Below are 20,229 nucleotides of genomic sequence, written 5' to 3'. Positions count from 1 at the left end.
GACCTCAGCCCCTGCATTGCTGCACTCCCCTGGAGAGGGCTGCTGGTCACCTTGAGGCAGTGGCTTAGCAGGGACAGCCAGCACTTAATAAGTGACTTCAGCAGAGGCAGAACAAACAAGGAAAATGCTCCAGGGACTGATCCTGCCCAAGCCCACACAGCAAAATGAACACCCTCCCCCTGGCCAGGCTCATTCCTTCCCGGTGATTTCCATTTTTATTCTGTTTTCGTGTGGCAATAAATGGTGTAATTACCAAAGGCCAAGTGCTGATGAACAGGCTGCTGCTCCTGGCAGGGACACAGCCAGGCTGGGACAGCAGAGCTCCTGCCCAGGGACGCTGCTGGGCCCTGGGCCTGGCAGCAGTGGGACAGGAACTCTGGAAAAACAATGAACTGCCACCACCTTTGCCAAACTGAAATGGCAGACACTGCTATTAATGTCAGGTGTATTTAATGAGGGATAATTAACCCACTCATCACAAGGCCATGGCATACACCAGTTGGAAATGTTCCAGTTAATGCTATTTGATATTTCCACCTGATTTTCAAGAATTTTATTGATGTCTTAATTGTCTTAATAATATCTGTATTAACCCCGTTCCCAAACAGCTCCTGTCGCTGCTGTGATTTACAGAGGCTTGTGGGGCTCCCACTGCCAGTTCCCCCTGTGGTGCTCCCTCCTCACAGGCAGCTCCTGCCCATCCTGGCTGTGCCAGGGCTGGGCAAGCCAGGTGAAGGATTCAGGAAAAACCAGGACCAGGGAAATCCTCTGTGCATCCCAGGACAGAGTCCAGCCTTCCCCCACTCAGCAGGTGCTGTGCTTGCCTGTTTCAGTCAGAATCCCAGGATCACTGGGTTGGGAAAGAGCTCCCAGCCCATCGAGTCCCAGCAGATCCCAGAACATTCCAAGCCTGCTCTGCTGAGAGACACAGGAACAGCCTGAGGGGCTGGGGACCAAGGAGAAATGAGAGCTTTTGTGGTCTGGGGGAGCTCAAGTGGCTGGGAATGATGAGCATCATGCTGCTCCCCACTCCCCCGAGCCCACACAGCCATCCCTTCCCCTGCCCTGTCCTGGAAAGCTTGAATTGCCACCACTCAGAGGCAGCTCAAGGCAAGAACCCCCTGACCGAGGTCTCAAGGTTCTCCCAGCTGATCACTTGACTCCAAAAGGTCGTTCTGAGCTGCTCTGAACAAAGCGCAGGCACATGGAAAAGGGGTTATTGCTTCCTGAACATCTCAGCCTGTTCCCTTCTGATGTGCTGGTGGATTGGATATTAAATCCACAGATGAGCTAAATGAGTAAATCGTGGCTAATGTCATTACCAGCAGCAGCAGAGGAATCAAAGATGATTAGCCACTTGTCATAAAGTCTTAGCACGGAGGACAGAGAGAATTAATTTGTCCCACTGACCTGCTTTTGGTTTCCACAGGCTTCTGATGGATGTGTGCTGGAAATGCAGGAAATAAACAGGGAGAAAGAGCAATCCAAGATGATAAATCAGCTGAAATACCTGGGAAATGTGGGACTTGGAAGTGGTGTTCTAGGAAAGCAGGAAAGGGTGGAGATGGGGAGCAGAGCTTTGCCAACCAGCTCCCTCCTAACCTGAATTATCCCATGATAATCATCCCAGGGCTGTTCCCTGCACTCCCCTTTGGGAACCACATCCCAGGCAGGGCTCTCCAGCATTCCTGAGTCCCTTTGGGCCAGGCTGCCCCGACCCTGCCACAGCCAGCATTTCCATGGATCAGCAGGGTGGAGACCTTGTCCTTCCCCAGCCGTGCCTGCCTTTCCCTTCCTTGACACAGCCAATTTCCCAGAGGAGATGGATGGATCCTCCAGCAGCACTGTGTATTTAATATCTGCTATTTATCACCCGCCCTGTCACCCCGGTGAAAGCAGCGTGTGCCTGCACAATAAACATGCAAAAATCCCCGTTGCATTTGGTTAATCCTCTGATGGCCATCAATAAACCTCAGGGGCTTGGGAGTGACTCGGGGAGAATTTTAATAAGTATTAATATTTTTAATAATTTATTTATTTAATAATTTATTTATTTTTATAATTAAATAATTAAATTTTTATCATAGTGTTTTGTTGTTGTTGCTGTTGCTGTTGCTCAGCTTCTCCCCAGCCCTTCCCTCTGAGAAGTGTGTCAGCCTGCAGCAGCTCCTGCTCTGATGGCAGCAGGCAGCCAGAGCAGGGGAGCTGTGCTGGTTCTGTCACTGCTGCTGTCTGGGCCAGGGAATCATCAAAGGGAGAGCAGCCATGGCTGCTCTGACAGAGCCCTGCCCCACACGCCCAGCCCAGAGCTGCCACTCGCTCCAGGAACAAAGTGGGACCAAGGCTGGGACACCAGTGCCAGCAGGGCCACAATCCCAGTGCCAGGAGGGACACAACCCCAGTGCCAGCAGGGACACAATCCCAGTGTCAGGAGGGACACCAGTCCCAGTGCCAGCAGGGACACAGCCCCAGTGTCAGCAGGGACACAATCCCAGTGCCAGGAGGGCCACAACCCCAGTGCCAGGAGGGACACAATCCCAGTGCCAGGAGGGACACAACCCCAGTGCCAGGAGGGACACAACCCCAGTGCCAGCAGGGACACAATCCCAGTGTCAGGAGGGACACCAGTCCCAGTGCCAGCAGGGACACAGCCCCAGTGTCAGCAGGGACACAATCCCAGTGCCAGGAGGGCCACAACCCCAGTGCCAGGAGGGACACAATCCCAGTGCCAGGAGGGCCACAACCCCAGTGCCAGGAGGGACACCAGTCCCAATGCCAGCAGGGACACAACCCCAGTGCCAGGAGAGACACAATCCCAGTGTCAGGAGGGACACAATCCCAGTGCCAGGAGGGCCACAATCCCAGTGCCAGCAGGGCCACAATCCCAGTGTCAGGAGGGACACAACCCCAGTGCCAGCAGGGACACAACCCCAGTGCCAGCAGGGACACAATCCCATCCAATTCCATCCAGTTCCATCCAATTCCATCCAGCCATGCATTTGGTCAGTGCAATGTCCCTGGGTGTTTTCAGAAATCAAGAACCAACACTTCCAAAACTATTTGTGCAAAGCCCATCTCTCGTTAGCAGCCAATTTCCTTTCCTAAATCTGAAGGCTCATTGTCACCACGTGTCTGGTGGCACTTCTGGAGGCCTTGCTTGGAGCCACCACCACTCAGGAACTGCCCAGGGCAACGTGCCAGGGGCTCCCTGTCACTTCTGCCTGAGCCTGTCCTCTGTCAGTAAATAATCAAGTGGATCCTGACACTGAACCTTGTTAAATTACTGTTTTCTATCAATAAATATTCTGCCAATTCTCTTTTTAGGGTGAGGTGTGAGCACACCAGCCCTTCACAAAGCAGACAAGGCCCAGCTTGACCCAGACACTTTCTCCATCTCAGCCTGGCCCAGCTGAAACCATTTTCTCCTCATGAGTCACCAGCCTCTGCTGCTTCTGTCTCCTCATTGCCACTCCGAGGCCAGCCCCACTTCTGCCACACAAATACAGTTGGCTTTCTTAAGCACTGCTCAATATTTCATGCAGAGACTTCTCAACATCACAGACTATTCCCAACTATCTCTTTAATCATCAGCAATTCACTGAAAAAGCCCAAAATAGTGCTTTTTTTGCTCCTTATTAGAAGGAGGGGACGACGTTTTGTGGAAGGGGAGGATGAGTAATGAGGTTGTGCTCGTTGTTTGGACAAGCAGCACAGAACTGCTGTGAAATCTCTGCTCTGGAAACCTTCCTGGGAGCTCTCAGCAGTTTTCTTCCTACCTGAGGCACGCACAGATTGCAAAGTGCAAGCAAAGGCAGAGCAGGAGTTTATTTGCAAATATGAGCATGAATCACTTTTCCCTAGATGCTCCACTGGCTCCAGGAGCCCTCCATGTGCTGCTGCCTGGGTTTCCATCTGCGGAGGGAGCGGAGCTGTGCCAGGCAGTCTGGAACCAGGACTGGCCCTGCTTGCCTCGCTGCTGCCCTGATTCCCAGCTCCAGCCCTGCCTGCCCAGCTGGGCACAATCCTTCATTTCCCAGGGCAGATTTTGCCCCAAACCCCTGCCTTGCTCTGTGGGATTCAGAGCCAACCCCTGGCTGGGCAGCCACTCCTCCCAAAAGTGTGACTAAAGCTGAAAATCCAGAACATCTGAGCCTTTTTGAGGTCTCAGCTGGCACAGAGATGTGCCAGGGGACAGGAGAAAGAGCTGGTTCCAAAGCTGTGGACCCAGGGGTTTGGCTGCACCAAGGAAAAGCCCCTGACATCCTGAAATTCCTTCTCACCCTGATCCTGTTCTCTGCTGCACAAAGAAGCTGCAGGAGGACACACGAAGGTCACTAGCACAGGGCAGGGAGTCTGAGATAACTTTGCATGGGGAAGGAGAAAAAAACCTCTCCAGGGATTACAATAAATTGCCATCTTCTTTTCCCAAGGGCTCCCATGGAACACTTGAAAAAAGTGACCTCATTAATTAATGAGATGGGTTAAGGCTCTCTCCACATACTCCACTTAATTGCAATTCTGTCATTCCCAGTGAAGTCTTAAAGCCATATTGATTATTCAAAGCTCTGTCCAATCAATGAAACAATAAACCACATATGCTTAAAAAAAGTGATTAAAGAGATAAATACAGGAGACACTTGAAAGCAGCCACATCCTCCTGCAGCCGCTGACCCGCGAGCGAGCAATGCCAAATCTGTGCCAACGTCCTCATCTCAATTTATTTTAATCCCTAATCCCCGTACAGAGTGGCTGCAAACAGGAATCATCCCAACTCTAATGCTCCCAGTGCTGCCTTGGCTGCTCGCTCGTGGGTGGGCAGGGGGGAGAGGCTGGGGGTGAGGCTGGTGGGCTCCTGCCAGGCTGGGCAGGGCTCCTGAAGGACCGTTCTGGTGGGAGCTGCAGGAACAGCATGGGTGAAACTTCCCTATTGCAGAGCAGGGAGTGGGACCTGCAGCCTGAGCAGCCCTACACCGTGGAGCAATCCTACACCATGGAGCAATCCTACACCATGGAGCAGCCCTACACCATGGAGCAGCCTACACCATGGAGCAACTCTACACCATGGAGCAGCCCTACACCATGGAGAAACCCTACACCATGGAGCAGCCCTGCACCATGGAGCAGCCCTGCACAATGGAGCAACCCTACACCATGGAGCAGCCCTACACCATGGAGCAGCCCTACAACATGGAGCAACCCTAAACCATGGAGCAACCTCAAACATGGAGCAACCTTACACCGTGGAGCAGCCCTACAACATGGAGAAACCTTACACCATGGAGCAGCCTTAGACCATGGAGCAGCCCTACACCATGGAGCAACCTCAAACATGGAGCAGTCCTGCACCATGGAGCAGTCCTACAGCATAGAGCAGCCCTACAACAAGGAGAAACTCCACACCATGGAGCAACCTTACACCGTGGAGGTGCCCTACAACATGGAGCAATCCTACACCATGGAGCAACCTCAAATATGGAGCAGTCCTGCACCATGGAGCAGTCCTACAGCATAGAGCAGCCCTACAACAAGGAGAAACTCCACACCATGGAGCAACCTTACACCATGGAGCAACCCTACACTCTGAGCAGCTCCATCCCACACCCCCAGATCCCATCCCCAGCCCCATGGCAGCGGCTGGTGCTGCTGGAATCTGTCCTCGTGGGGCTGTGGGGTGTCTGTGGGGCTGGGGCTTCACCTCCCCCTGTGCCAGCCTGTCCCTGTGCCCACAGGGACTCTCCCCATGTGCAGGGCTGGAATCCAGCACTGGCCTCGAGACTCTTCAGCAAGAAATCCCCAGTTCCCACTTTGGCCCAGCCTTTTTCTCCTTTAGAGAAACAAATGATTTGTGTTTGTACAACTTAGCATGAGTTTGGAGCTAAGAGATCCCCAGGGCTTCCAGCAGAAAGGATCCAAGGTAAGGGCTTGGGGCTTGGGGGAAAGGAGGAAAAAGCATTTCTGGGCTTCAGGTGAGTTTTTTATTCTTCCTTTTTCATATTTTTTATTGAAAACATTGTGATTTAACAAGTACAGACGTTGTTGAACATAAATAAATAATGTGGAGAACTGGGACATGCGAAGCTCCGTGATTGCATAAATATTCAACTGCAAAAGAAATATAAGATTTCAAAGGTGCAAACCTAATTATGGAGTTGTTATCTCTCCCCCTGTAGTAATTCAAACATAAAGCACAGTTCCCTGTGGGCTGCTGGGACCACGTGGCAGGGCTGAAATGCTGAACCTGGAGAATGCAGCATCCTGGCCCAGCTCGGGCTCCTCTCACCCTCTCAGCTCAGCCAAACGGAGGGCACAGCCTGGAGCTGTCCCCAAGGCCCCCTGGGGCTGGCAGGGCAGTGGCACCTCTGCCGTGCTCTCCCTGAAGCCCTGCTGCTGCTCTTGGTGCCCTGAGGGACAATGTGACACTGGTGGCAGACCCACCCCGTGCTCCTTTGGGAGGTTTCTGCAGCAGCTCTGGGGCATTGCCATTAAATCTGTCCCCTGCCACCTCCTCTGCAGGCTCCTGCCCAGCCTGGCAGTGATGGGCACATGGTGTCCCTAATGTCCTGGAGGTGACTCTGTCCTGGGGAAGCTCCCGTGGGCTGGGAGATCCTTCAGGTCCCCTTGTTGCTCTGCAGAGTCTACAAGGAGCCCAAAGCTCTCAGGATCACAGAGTTATTGAGGTTGGGAGGGACCTCTGGAGCTCACCCAGTCCAACCCCTCTGGTGGCAGGGCCACCAGAGCAGGTGGCACAGGAACACATCAGGTGGAACACATCCAACAGAGACACTCCAGGCCTCCCTGGGCAGCTGCTCCAGGGCTCTTCTGCCTCCATGGGAAGAATTTTTTCCTTTGAGGTGGAAATTCTCGTGTTTTGGTTTATGACCATTGCTCCTTGTCACTGGCACCACTGAACAGCCTGGCCCATCCTCTGACTGCCCCTGGAGATGTTTGTGTGGCATGGTGGGGTCCCCTCTCAGCCTTCCCTCCTCCAGACTGACCAGGCCCAGCTCCCACAGTCTCTTCTCATCAGAGAGAATCTCCAGACCCCAAATCGTCCTTGTGGTCCCTCTCCAGTAGCTCCTTGTCTTTGTCGTGCTGAGGAGCCCAGAGCTGGACACAGAAACTCATCCAAGTTTTACTGCCAGCCCCGTTATCCCAGGATTTCTTCATTATTGTCTCTACAGCCAAGAAAAAAAAGAAAAAAGGACTAAAAATAAAAACCCACAACAAATTCCTTTTACCGTGGGACAGCTGGGGGAGGGATGCAGGTCCTGGGAAAATTTGGGATGGGGTTGCTGCTCCAGCACAGCCACCTGCACTGCTGAGGAGAGGGGCAGAGGGTCTGCAGACAGCTTTTTGGGATCCAGGTTAGGGGAACCCAAAAAGCCAGAGCCCTGGGATGGCTGCATGACTCCCGATTTGGGATTTGGGATCCTGCTGCCCCTGCCAGCGCCATCCTGCAGGACAACAGCACCATCTGCTGCTGCCGGAGCCGCGCGGGCTCGGGCTCCTGTGCCGCCGAGCTGGGCTCGACCCCAACCCTGCGGGCAGGGCTGGCACCCGCAGCTGCCCCACAGCCACGGGGACATGGGGACAGACATGGGGACATGGGGACATGGGGACAGACATGGGGACATGGGGACATGGGGACAGACATGGGGACATGGGGACATGGGGACAGACATGGGGACATGGGGACATGGGGACAGACATGGGGACACGGGGACATGGGGACATGGGGACATACATGGGGACATACATGGGGACAGACATGGGGACATGGGGACATGGGGACAGGAGCTCCTGTCCCAGCAGGCAGGGCTGTGGCCGGGCACATCCCGGGCTGGGCAGCACGAACGCTGGCACCACCACACGGAGAGAAGAGAGGTGTGAAGGCGTTGGAGTGTGCAGAGGGGGCACAGGGTGGGGAGGGGGCTGGGGGGCACTGGGGCTGTTCAGAGGGCAGAGCTGCGCGCTCTGCGCTGGGACAAGGACAGGAGCCGAGGCTGCAGCTGGGCCAGGGCAGTTGGGGATGGATTTCAGGAGCAGAACCCGGCTCTTGTCAAACTCTGCCGGGGGGTCCCCGGGGGATTCAGGCTGTGCCGGCGTCCCCAGGTCACGGTCCCGCTCCGTGTCCCCGCGGGGTGGCAGCAGGGACCGCACGGAGAGAGCACGGAGAGAGCAGAGAGAGCACGGAGAGAGCACGGGGAGAGCAGAGAGAGCAGAGAGAGCACGGGGAGAGCAGAGAGAGCAGAGAGAGCACGGGGAGAGCAGAGAGAGCAGAGAGAGCACGGGGAGAGCAGAGAGAGCAGAGAGAGCACGGGGAGAGCAGAGAGAGCAGAGAGAGCACGGGGAGAGCAGAGAGAGCAGAGAGAGCACGGGGAGAGCAGAGAGAGCAGAGAGAGCACGGGGAGAGCAGAGAGAGCAGAGAGAGCACGGGGAGAGCAGAGAGAGCAGAGAGAGCACGGGGAGAGCAGAGAGAGCAGAGAGAGCACGGGGAGAGCACGGAGAGAGGAAAGAGAGAGCACGGAAAACGGAGAGAGCACACAGAGAGCACAGAGAGCGCACCGGGAGTGCTCAGGCACAGCCGGCCACGGGGTGCGGAGGGTCCCGGGGAGCTGAGCCTGCCCGGGGAGGGGGCACGGGGCAGCTGGGGAGGGGGATGCGGCCCCAGCCTCTGCCTGCACCCAGCAGGAGGGAATCCCCTTTTCATTCTAGGAGGGATCCCACTTTCATCCCGGGAAGGATCCCCCATTTATCCCGGGAGAGATCCCCCTTTCATTCCAGGAGGGATGCCCCGTTCATCCCGGCAGGGATCCCCGTTCATGCCGGCAGAGATCCCACATTCATCCCGGCAGGGATCTCCGTTCATCCCAGGAAGGATCCCCCTTTCATCCTTCAGGGATCCCCGTTCATCCCATCAGGAATTCCCCTTTCATCCCATCGCACACCCAGCCCACGGATGGCCCCACGGGACGTGCCCCAGCCGCGGAATGTCCCTGGCAGTGCCCAGCTCCTGCTGCCTGACCCTTCCTGCTCCCTTCCTGCTCCCTGGGGCAGGACGGGGTGTCAGGGGCACCGCAGGGAGCACGGGGCAGGTTTGGGGGGCTGGAATGGGGACAGCCCCGTGCTGGGGCAGCCTGAATCCCCAGCAGGGCAGGAGCAGCTCAGCTCAGCCTGGGGATGGTGCAGAACCAGGGTGGGAAGTGGATCCTGCTGCAGCTGAAGTGAAACCTTCCCTTTTATGCTCCTTTAGGGGAAAAACAAACTTTCCCCCATGGACCTCATCTTCTCACCTCTCCCAGTTGTAGAGAATCTATTCATCTGCCTCAAGAGATGCTCCTGGACACCCCAAACACCAGGTTCCTCTGGCTGCTGGTTCCCAGGTGCGTGGGCAGTGTTCACCTGGCTGTGCCAGGGCCACTGTGCCCAGGTAACTCATGCACAGTGAGGGGAGCCTGAGCTCAGCCCACCCTGCCCTGCCCTGGCCTAGAGCCTCCTGCCCTTCCCAAAAGCTCCCCAGCCTGTCCCAGGGCCACCACTGCTGCCACAGCTCTGCAGGGAGCTGAGCTGAGGGACCTCAGCCAGGTTCTTGTCTTCCTGCCCACACCTGGGTGAGGTGCTGGCCCCTGGTGCTGACCCTCCCCTTCCCCTTTCAGCCCCTTGTGCTGCCTCTGTGCCAGCCTTGAGCCCTGTGGGTCACGCCCATGCCCAGGAGAGCTCCACAGCCTCTTCCCACCCTGTCCCACCCCAGCCAGGGCTGTGCTGCAGCTTTTCCACTGCAGCAGTCCCTCAGGGATGGAGCTTCCAGCCCTGGGCAGCAGCAGTGGCACTGCTGGGCCTTCCCTGCACCAGGCAGACCCACAGTGCTCTGGGAGGGGACTGGGGTTTGGCTGGGGGCTCCTGAAAGGAAGCAGTGTTTCCAGAAGCGCCTCTCTGTTCCCATCCTCCTCGCTGTAATGGACTCAGGATGGTAATTAATAGATAATTGCTAATACCTCGCATCCCTCTAATGCTCGCTGATGAGCTTCAAAGCACTTTGCAGTCTCTGGCTACGATTCCTTGCTCTGAGAGGGCAGAAATTGCACTTCGGAGATGTTTCAGGAACTCGCTGGCGATCCAAGGCTGGAGCAGCACCAAGCCCGGCGCTGGGCTGCTGCTGCAGGCGCTGCCCTGCCCTGCGCTGCCTCCCCCAGGCTCCTCCGCAGCCCGGCCAGCCCCACCGGGCAGGGCCACAAGGAGTTAAAGCCCGTCCTGATGGGCTGGTGAGATCATCGGAGCCGGGATGCTCCGTTGTTTATTAGACTCCCGGAGCCCAGCAGGCACCAGCCCGGCGATGTGGGGCTGGGGGTGAGCCTGCCTCGGGACCAGGGCGTCCTGCTGCAGCCAGCGCTCCCTGCTCGCCGCGTAAGTACCGCGGGTGGGCCGGGACCGGGCCAGCCCGGCGAGGGGGGCTCGCCCTCTGCCTCAGCCCCACTCCGGGTGCTCCCTGCCCCGTGCCCCGGGCAGTGCTGGGGAGCTGCTCCCGAGGGATGCAGGCACCTGCTCCGCCCCACCAGCCAGGGGACTCTGCCCCTGGCTCCATCCCGGAGGGTTCGGAGGGTTTGGAGGGGGGTGAGATCCTCTGACACCCCGCAGGGTCTCGGGGCAGCACCCGCCACCCTGCAGGGCCAGCAGCTGGCTCCGGGGTGAGCAGGGACACGGGGACAGCAATGGGGCTCCAGCGCCCACCCCTGGCACCCACCAGCTCCCTGTCCCCTCCCAGGCCGAGCCAGCAGAGCCCAGCCCTCCTGGGCTGGCACAGGGCAGCGCCAGGCTGGAGCTGCTCCCAGCTGTGCCCAGGGACTGCCAGTGCCACCAGGCAGCTGCAGCCACCAGCCCCAGCAGAGGCGGGGACAGCAGAGCCGTGGGGGTGGCTCAGCCCTCCCTCCCTGGCCTTGGGTGCTGTTCCACTCTGGGGTTTGGGTGCTGTGCCCCCAGCACCTCCCCACGGGCAGTGCCCGGGCACAGGGGGCTGTGGGGCTGCTCTGCACGGGGTCCTCATCTTCATCTTCATCTTCATCTTCATCTTCATCTTCGTCTTCCTGGGTTTCCTGGGTCCCTGAACGTTCCTCTCTGTCTCTCGCTGGGCACTGACTGAGAGCCACTCTTGGTTGAACTTGGCCAGCACGAGCACCCCAGGAAAGCTTTCTGCTGGGTTTGTGCCCACCCCTGAGTGCAGCAGCCCCCTCCCCTCCCGTTCCAGGGCACGGGGATCCCCCAGAGCAGCAAACCCCTTCTCCTGGCACCCACAGACCTGCTGCTGTCACCTGGGGGCTCCTGGGGTGACACTGAGCACCAGCACCAGGTAAAGAATCCAACTGAGACACTCAGAGCAGCAGGGAAATCTTTCCCTCCGTTCCCCAGGGTTTTGTTTCACTCCCAGCTGGGACCCAGACGGGCTCTGCTGCCCGTTGGGGTGACAGGCTGGGGACATCCCTGCTGAAGGACAAGCCACCCCTCTGGGTCCCACCCTCCCGGGGCACTGGAGCTGCTCCTTGCCAGGAGAGCATCACCAGCCATCCAGGGGCCCCTGGGAGCCCCAGGGAGCCGTGGGGCTTGGGAAGGGCCTGGGGACCCTGCGTGAGGGGCAGGACCTCGGTGTCACCCAGCCAGGTGGGGGGGCCTGTGCACACCTGTGCACACCTGTGCAGGGGATGAGCTGCCACGCTCCCAGTGCCACCAGTCTGGGGCGCTGGTGCCAGGCAGAGCAGAGCTGTTTGTGCCCTGGCAGGGTCTGGCCAGGTCTGGGCTGGGCTCTTTGCTCCTCCAGCAGGGATCAGGGCAAGCCCCATCTGTGGAGTGCAGAGCTCGCTTGGGGTTGGCCCCAAAATGTTCTCCTTGAGCCCAGACTGATTCCCAGAGGGATGAGGGGCTGCAGCCCCAGCCCAGGAGCCCCCAAGGGGGCTGTGCCTTGGCACGGGGGTCCCCAGCAAGGAGTCCCCCGAGATTTCAGAACCCAAACCTCACCGCACAAGGCACTGGAAGAGCAGAGGGAGGAGAATCCCAGGAGGGTCTCCCTGAGGGAGAGGGGAAGGAGAGACCCCAGCAGTGAGAGCTGCCCAGGGCTTCAGAACTACCAGATGTGAAATCTGAGACGTGCTCTGGAGGCGTTTTCAGGACAGCAAAGACTCATCTGCTGATTGTCTGCTTCCAACAATGGTTAAAAATCCGGGAGAAATCCGATAGCCCTCTCCTGCCAGGCCTCTCAGCGCATCCAGAGCACATCTGTGATGGACTGGGGATGGAGCAGGGGCAGAGCAGCAGCTGGAATTGCATTAGCTCTCCCAAGAGCTGCAGATCCTCCCAAGCTCCAGGCAGGGAGTGAAATCCTTCATTAGGCAGCAGTGGGCAAAAGGGTGACCGAGAACCAGGCTCTGCCAGGAAGTGCTGGGAAAATGAGCAGGGCCTGGGAATTGTGGTGAGAGGGGCGGTTCTGCCAGGAAATAAAAGGGGGAATAAATCCTCTCTGATGGAGAGGCTGGTTCCTGCAGCAGCCTGACATTAATGCTGTGCACACAGAGCTGCTGCCCTGATGCAGAAGCAGGATGGCAGCACACAGGGAGTGGGACGCATGAAGGATGGAACAGCACATCGAGTTTTGGGCTGCTGAGGTGTGGGATTATCCCAGAGAATAAAGCAAACTTCCTAGCACAACACCAAAATAAAATCAGACAATGGTGTGAGCATAAAACCTCTCTGTGATGCACGTGAGGAGGGCAAAGACAAGAAATGCCAGGATGAAATTTCAGGGAAGGTCTGGGGTGCACTGGAACAGGGAGAGCAGAAGGCAGCAGTGCTCCGAGTGAGGCAGAGGGTGGCACCTGGAGTTACCCAGGGTTTGGGCACTTCCCTGCAGAGCTGCAGCTGGGAGGCTCAGGGCGGGCACAGCAGGAATTTCCCCATGGAAAGGGGGCCCAGGCCTTGGAACTGCCCAGGGAGGGTTGGAGTGCCCATCCCTGGAGGTGCCCAGGAATCCCTGGAGGTGGCACTGAGTGCTCTGGGCTGAGGACAAGGTGGGGATCAGACACAGCTGGCACTGGAAGGGCTGAGGGGGCTTTTCCAGCCTAAAGGATTCTGGGATTCTCTATCAGGAATGTGCCCCTTGCCCTGCCCCTGTTTTCCTGTTTCAGCAGAGAGCGGTGAGAGCTCCAGACACGAGGGTTGCAAATCCTGTCCACCTCTCTTGGCTTTTGTTTTGTGCTTGTTTGTCCAAGCCTGGCAGAAACACCCTGAAACACCCCAAAAGATGTCAGCACCACCAGCTCTGCAGCAGCAGCTGTGCTGGGGGGGCTAAATTGTAAAATTACATCTGTGCCTCCTCAGAGTAACCAGGGAGCTTGGCAGGGACACGGGAGCAGTGAGGGAGGTGCTGGCTGGCACCCCTCCATCAGCATCCCTCGGTGGGCACTGGGCCCAGCTCTGCCCAGCTCTAGGCAGGTTTCCTCCAGCCCCTGGAGCTGTGCCAGCCTTGCAGCCTCAGCCCTGACATGGAGCTTGCTCCCGCATGGATCAGCAGCTCCAGGACAAGAGCTGGGGCTGGAGGGCTCTGGGGTCACCTCCTGCACTCCTGCCCTGGCACAGGCAGGCAGCAAAGCCAGCCTGGCATCCCCTGCGAGGTGGCAGCTCCTGGAGAGGCAGCCCTGCTGAGCAGAGCAAACACAGCCGTGAGGGGCTGCAGGGGCTTGGGTCCCCTGCTCTGGGTCAAAGCCCGCGGGGGCTGAAGGTTTGTGTGGTGCTGAGCTGGGCATTGCAGTGCTGGCACTGCCCACCCTTCTGCAGATCCCATCGCCTGTTCCACCATTTCATGGCTGTGATGCTCTCCTTTCCCCGCAGGGACCCCAAAACCTCCTGCACCTCCATTCAGGCTGCGCTCCCTGGTGCCCACAGGCGAGCACCCTCCCTCCTCCACCACTTGCCCTGCTCTGCTTTCTCTTCTGCCCACCCCAGGTGCCCTTTGTCCAGCCCAGCACCATGGAGGTGCCCCCCAAGAGCCCCGATGGCAGCGAGAAGTCCCCTCAGTCCAAGGAGCTGATCACCAGCAGCACGGGCAGCACGCTGTGCATCAGCTCCTGCAGCGAGTCCGTGTGGACCAGCGCCCCCAGGAGCAAGTGGGACATTTACCACAAGCCCCTCATCGTGGTGTCCGTGGGAGTGGCCATCTTCCTCTTCGGGGTGGTCATCACCAGCCTGGCCTGCTTCCTGACCAAGCACAAGAAGGTGTACAAGATGTCTGGCCCGGCCTTCCTGTCCCTGGGACTGATGCTCCTGGTGTGCGGCCTGGTCTGGATCCCCATCATCCGCAAGAAGCAGAAGCAGAGGCAGAAGTCCCAGTTCCTGCAGAGCCTCAAGTCCTTCTTCTTCAACCGCTGAGGGCAGCCAGGGCCTTCTCCAGAAGGTTCCCTGCCCTCCTCCAACCCGTGCTGATCAGCCATGAAAACAAACAATTTCTTGTTCTCCCTAGAGGATTTCACCCCATCAGTTCTTCCCTCCGTGGTCCCCAGTGTGAAAATGAACTCTGTACCTCATCCCAGGGAAAAAGGAGCAGGAATTTTCAGCTGAGCCCAGCAAGGCAGGTCCAAGGTCTCTGCATCACCCCCCTGCCCAAAGAGTGACCCAAGAGCACAAACTGGGTAAAGCACAGCCCCAGAGGAGCCTGGGCTGAAACAAAACCCCAGAGGGACCCAGATCCCCCAGGAGGCTCTGCAGGATCCACCGGCAGAGAGGAGCCACAATTCCTTCCAGCTCCCTGATCTGCCTGAGGGGCTGCAGGGTCTGCACAGCATCAGGAGACACAGCAGAAGCAGAGGGACACAGACCCTGCAGAGAGTCCCAGATGCTACAGGGGGTTCCAGATCCTACAGGGGATCCCAGATCCTGCAGAGGGACGCAGATCCTACAGGGGGTTCCAGACCCTGCAGAAGGTCCCAGACCCTGCTGCTCCAGGCACCTGGCAGGGCAGGGACAAGGGAAATGTGTCTGGGAATGGTCTGAGCCGTGGGAGCTCAGAGCTGAGGGCTGATGCCCTCCCAGGAAACTCAGCCTCCCCCTGGCCATCCCTGCCTGAACTCCCCCATTTCTGGCACACATCTCTGCCTGAAGCTGTGCTCCAAGGAGCCTTTCTGTGTCCCAGCCTGGCTGGCAGGGAGCTCGGGCTCACCCTGGCACTGGTGCCAGCCTGTGACCAGGGCTGTGTGCCTGGGCATCCCCTCCATCCTCTCCATGATCCGTGTGGGCAGAGCTGGAGGTGGCACAGCTGCAGTAGGAGTGTTTGAGCACACGAGTCGCTTTGCCCCAGGCTCAGCCTGGCCCTGGACTCTGTTTCCTGACTGGTGCAGACACCCCTGGGCAGGCAGTGCCAGCTTCTCTGTGCCAGAGCTGGCACAGGAGCCAGCAGAGCTGTTTGTTCCTCAGCCACCCTCGTGCCGTGCCACGCTCGGCTGCTGTTCACAGTCCTGCCCTGGCACCGAGCAGCCTCTGCTCCTCCACTGCCACGGGCAGGGATGCTCCCCAAAACCCCCGCTGGGGCAGCTGCAGCCAGAGGGGCACCAGGATTCAGGGTGGGAATCACGGAGCAGCCCCGGTGCCAGCTGGCTGCAGGTGTGGGCACGGGGGCTGCGCTGGGCAGAGACCTGGAGCTGGGTCCTGCTGCACAGAGCTGTGCCCAGCAGGGCTGCTCCTGCACTGCCAGGAGCACACAGGGAGCCCCGGTGCCCCTGGCCAAGGAGGAGGCACTCAGTGAAACGTCGGTGGGACAAAAAGTCACCGAGAGCAGGAATTGGGTTGGATTCCAGACTGGTCACTGGTAACACGAATGTGAGGTTTCATTAAAGGAAAACGTTCCCAAGGGCTGCTGTGCTCACATCTCTGCTGTGTGGAGAGGGTGAGGTGACAGGGTTTGGGGTGTGGGGCACCCGCTGGGCTGGCTCAGGACAGGGGCAGGACAAGGAGAGGGGCTGGGGCTGGGAGAGGAGTGAGCACTGTGCAGGGGTCAGGAACCTGCCTGGCAAGGGGATGGAGCCTGCCAGGGACAAGGGAACACCAAGGAGCAGCAGAGCCTGGGGAGAAAAGGATTTGTCAGATGAGCTGTGTTTGCTGCCCAGATCTGTGGGGACAGGGACACAAAGGGACAGGAATGTTAGGGGAAAATCAGATTAACAGGTGGGGAATAACTGAGGGGAAATCAGATTAATGGGGGAAAATGACTGAGGGGAAAGTCAGATTAACAGCAGGGGGATAACTGAGGGGAAATTCAGATTAACAGGTAGGAGATAACTGTGGGAAAGTGAGATTAACGGAGGGAGACAACTGAGGGAAAGTCAGATTAACAGCAGGGGAATAACTGCAGGTGAAGTGCAGGAGCAAAGTGGGATCTGCCCCTCGGTAGCACAGGGTATAAATTCCTGGTCACTCACTGCCAGGGGAGGAGGGAATTTTGCATTGGAGCTCCCAACAGTGGGAATTGTGTCCTTTTCTTGAAGTGAGCTGCAGCAATTTAGGGGAAGAAAGATGCAGGATAACCTGAGGGCTCCTCACAAGGCTTTCTTAAGGAGCTGGCATAAAATTCACACCCTGCTGTGGCCCAGCAAAACCCCACAGGTTGCTGGGAACTGAATGTCAGGTGTGCTGTGGCAGGGCTCACCCAGTGAACCTTTACCTGCTTGGGATGTGGGAGGCTGCAGAGACAGGCAGTATCTGTGGATTTAAACGGTTTATGGAGAACAGATTTTAAAAAAGGAGACAGTAGAAGCAAGAGAGAAGATTGTGCCATTTGAATTCCACAGCCCAGCAGCGGTGGGTGCTGGAGCAGTCCGTGAGGAGCAGGTCCCAGGAGGCTGCAGAGCTCTGCTGTGCCCTCCTGCCACTGCTGGGCAGGGCAGGGCTGGGCTGGATGGACCTTGGACCAGCCCGTGGGGCAGCTCCCACCCCTGGGCTGCTCCCATGCACCTCCAAGCCCTGGCTGGCTGCTCCCTGCTAGTCCTCTTCACTCCCACTGAATTCTCTTTGGATCCTGCCGTGATGCTTTGGATCAGACCAAAGAAAAACACGTTTAGAGGAAAGATCAGGTTTTCCAGCAAACGTAATTATGTCTCACCCAAGCAAGCTCAGATGTGGTCTGCCAGCTATAAAAAGAACAGGAAATCCATTACAAAAGTCATTATCTCTGCAGAGCAGCTCGAGGAGGAAATATTGGCCCTGCATCTCAAAGGTCAGGCAGCAAACCCGCCCGGCAGGCTCGGGTGGAGAACGCCCTGCTCCAGGTGTCTGAGCTGCCTCATTCCTGGGCTTCCACAGCACCAAACCTGCCCAAAGGTGGGCACAGCCCTGCGGCAGACCCCTCTCTGAGGGTCTCACACCCTGCCTGAGTTCCAGGACCTCAGAGGTTCAAAGAGGACGGGAGGAGGACTGGGGACAAGGCATGGAGGGACAGGACCCAGGGAATGGCTCCCACTGCCAGAGGCAGGGCTGGATGGGATATTGGGAATGAGGAATTGTTCCTTGGCAGGGTGGGCAGGCCCTGGCACACCTGTGGCTGCCCCTGGATCCCTGGCAGTGCCCAAGGCCAGGCTGGACAGGGCTGGAGCACCTGGGGCAGTGGGAGGTGTCCCTGGGACAGTGAGAGGTGTCCCTGCCATGGCAGGGGTAGAATTGATGATCTCTAAAGTCCCAAAACCAACCCAAAGCATGCCATGATTCCAGGGTCTCAGGCACACTCACCCTTGGGGCAGTCAGGTTTCTGCAGCTGCTGGGATAAATCATTGAGGTGTGGAAGGAAGAAGGTGACCACTGGTGACTGTGATCACACCTGCACATCCCCTGAGACCTTCCAGGCTCCTTCCTGACGTCCCTGAGACCTTCCAGGGCTCTTTCCTGGAAAGAGCCTCGGGCTGCTGAGGCACGAGGGTTCATGGCCCAGATTGCCCTGGCTGGCTGCGTGCCTGAGCCTGGATCTCAGCCAGGCTGCAGAGCACCCTGCTCCCCAAAACGCTGCTGCTGCTCCTCCCCGCTGGGCAGCAGGTGAGATCCCAGCAGGACGAGCTGCACTTGCCCTTCCCTCCCCAAAATCCAGCAGCTTTCCCTGTCCTCAGTGAGAGCAAACACCTGACGGGCTGTCAGTGCCCACAGTGGGTTTGAAACCCCAAAAACCCTTCCCTGTTTCCACCCTGTGGTGGGCACGTGGAAGGTGGAGAAGGAACAGGTTTTTCCCGGCTGCCCAGGGCAAGGAGCTGCTCAGGGAGCAGAGGGTTTGCTCAGAGCTGTGTGTGTGTGTTTGGGAGTGGCAGGAGGGACCAGGCTGGGATCAGGCTGGGATAAGGTTCGGATAGGGCTGGGATAAGGTTGTGATAAGGTTGGGATAAGGTTGGGATAGGGCTGGGATGAGGTTGTGATAAGGTTGGGAGGCAGGAAGGACAAGGCTGGGATAGGGCTGGGATAGGGCTGGGATAACATTGGGGTAAGGCTGGGATAGGGCTGGGATTGGGCGCAGCCTCCCCTGCCCTCTGTGCACAGTGAGGCTGGCAGCAGGAGCAGCGTGCCTTTGAGCACCCTGGCAGCAGAGGACACAAGGGATGTCCTCTGTCCCCTGCAGCCACCCTCACCCGTGGCAGGGCTGTGCTGGGGCTGCCCAGGTGGCACAGGGGCCCTGGGTGCCCTGCTTTGGCAGGAGACACTCACGGTGTGACCAAGGCCACCTCCAGTCCCTGACCCTCACCCTGCTCCATCCCTGACCCTCACCTTGTGTCCTACAGGCCTGTCCTGAGCGTGGGACATCCTCTGCAGGGCCAGGGTGGGACAGGCAGCTTTGGGATGGCTCTCCCAGAGCCCAGGGCTCCCTGGATCCTTCACCTCCACATCCTTCCCCAGCTTGCCCAGAGAAATGTCCCAGTGTCACCCCACAGCCTGGGAGCAGAGAGCAGCACACACCTGCACCCCAAAGTGTCACCCTGGCTGCTCCAAGACCAGCAGGAGATTTTGGCTGACGTGGGCACTCCTCCCTGGCCTCCTGCTGTCCCATTTTGGGATGGGCAGTGGCACAGGCTGCCTGCTGGTGGCTGTCCAGCAAGAGAAGCTCTTTGGAGGCGCTGCAAATGTCTTTTTGGTGATGGCATTCTGGAGAAATTCCCGTGCCTCAGTTTCCCTGTCCATAGTAGGGTGTTTCCAGCTTGTTCCTGGGGTGTCAGAGCCAAGGCCCTGCAGACCTCCCTGGGATGCTCCACGGTGGATGCTGCCCAGAAGTGACAATTCCGTGTCTCACACCCCATGGCGGGGGGCTGGGGCAGGGCAGATTTGCACCTTTGGGACAGGCTGGATGTGGAACAGCTGAACCTGGCTGACCACAGGGGCTCCCAGGGACCCCCCGGGCTGCGCTGGCCAGGCAGGGGCAGGGCCAGCAAAGGGTTAAAGCCGTGTCGTGCGCTCCCTGATTGTTCTCAAGGTGTGTTGTGACATTTGTACTTCCTCTTGGCAGGGCGAGCAGGCAGGGAGCGGGGCAGGGCAGGGATGCTGCGGCCCCCCGCACCCTGAGGGGCACCATGGGCACCCTGAGGGGCACCATGGGCACCCTGAGGGGCACGGCGGGGCTGCTGGGGCGCTGCCCTGCCATCGCCCTGCTGGGGCTGCTCTGCGACGCCCTGGGGCTCCTCTTCCTCCTCCTGGGCATCTTTGCTCCCATCAGCTCCTGGGATTTCTTCGTTTACGGGGGGGCCCTGCTGCTGGCCTTCAGCCTCGTCTTCTGGGTCTTCTGGTACACCTTCAACATCGAGGTGCCCCTCGGGGAGCTGCAGTGCAGATGAGCACGGCAGGAGCTTGGTCCTGCCCTCCTGGCAGCGCCCAGAACGTGGAGAGAGCCAAGGGATGGCACCTGGCACCACAAGACACGACACGGACACCCTGCTCCCAAGGTAAAGAAAAAAGGGACTTTTTATTTTCTGACTCCAATATTTATAGATTTCCAGAGGTGGCAGTGGATTGGAGGGTGACAGTGCCACCTCTCCAATGACACCAGACAAACCAACAATCCATCAAATTTCTTCTCTTCCATAAAAGAATTCAAAACAATGAGTTATTTACAGAAAGCTCGTTACAAGAATATAAACATCAGAAGGCTTAGAAAATCCTAAAGAACCAGGGTACCCACAGCATGCACGGGGGTGCTTGGCTGGCGTGGGGGATGCAGAGCTCCTGGCAGAGCTT

The 20,229-nt window shown here is 58.2% G+C and overlaps 2 protein-coding genes across 2 annotated transcripts; both read left to right on the top strand.

Annotated features, from left to right (window-relative positions):
- Positions 1-10,298: 10,298 nt before the first annotated feature.
- Positions 10,299-14,835, top strand: PIRT (phosphoinositide interacting regulator of transient receptor potential channels). The gene is made up of 2 exons (XM_039700782.1): positions 10,299-10,404; positions 13,987-14,835. Exon 2 carries the CDS (start codon positions 14,011-14,013, stop codon positions 14,407-14,409), a length of 399 nt encoding a protein of 132 aa, XP_039556716.1. The 5' UTR covers positions 10,299-10,404; positions 13,987-14,010; the 3' UTR covers positions 14,410-14,835.
- Positions 14,836-19,545: 4,710 nt separating this feature from the next.
- On the top strand, positions 19,546-19,905 carry TMEM238L (transmembrane protein 238 like). The gene has a single exon (XM_039700764.1). The coding sequence runs from the start codon at positions 19,569-19,571 to the stop codon at positions 19,827-19,829; it is 261 nt and encodes an 86-aa protein (XP_039556698.1). The 5' UTR covers positions 19,546-19,568; the 3' UTR covers positions 19,830-19,905.
- Positions 19,906-20,229: the final 324 nt, after the last annotated feature.

Source organism: Passer montanus, unplaced genomic scaffold (assembly GCF_014805655.1).
Source record: "Passer montanus isolate IOZ18808 unplaced genomic scaffold, ASM1480565v1 scaffold144, whole genome shotgun sequence".
Classification (NCBI taxonomy): Eukaryota; Metazoa; Chordata; class Aves; order Passeriformes; family Passeridae; genus Passer; species Passer montanus.
This window is presented reverse-complemented; position numbering and strand designations above follow the sequence as displayed.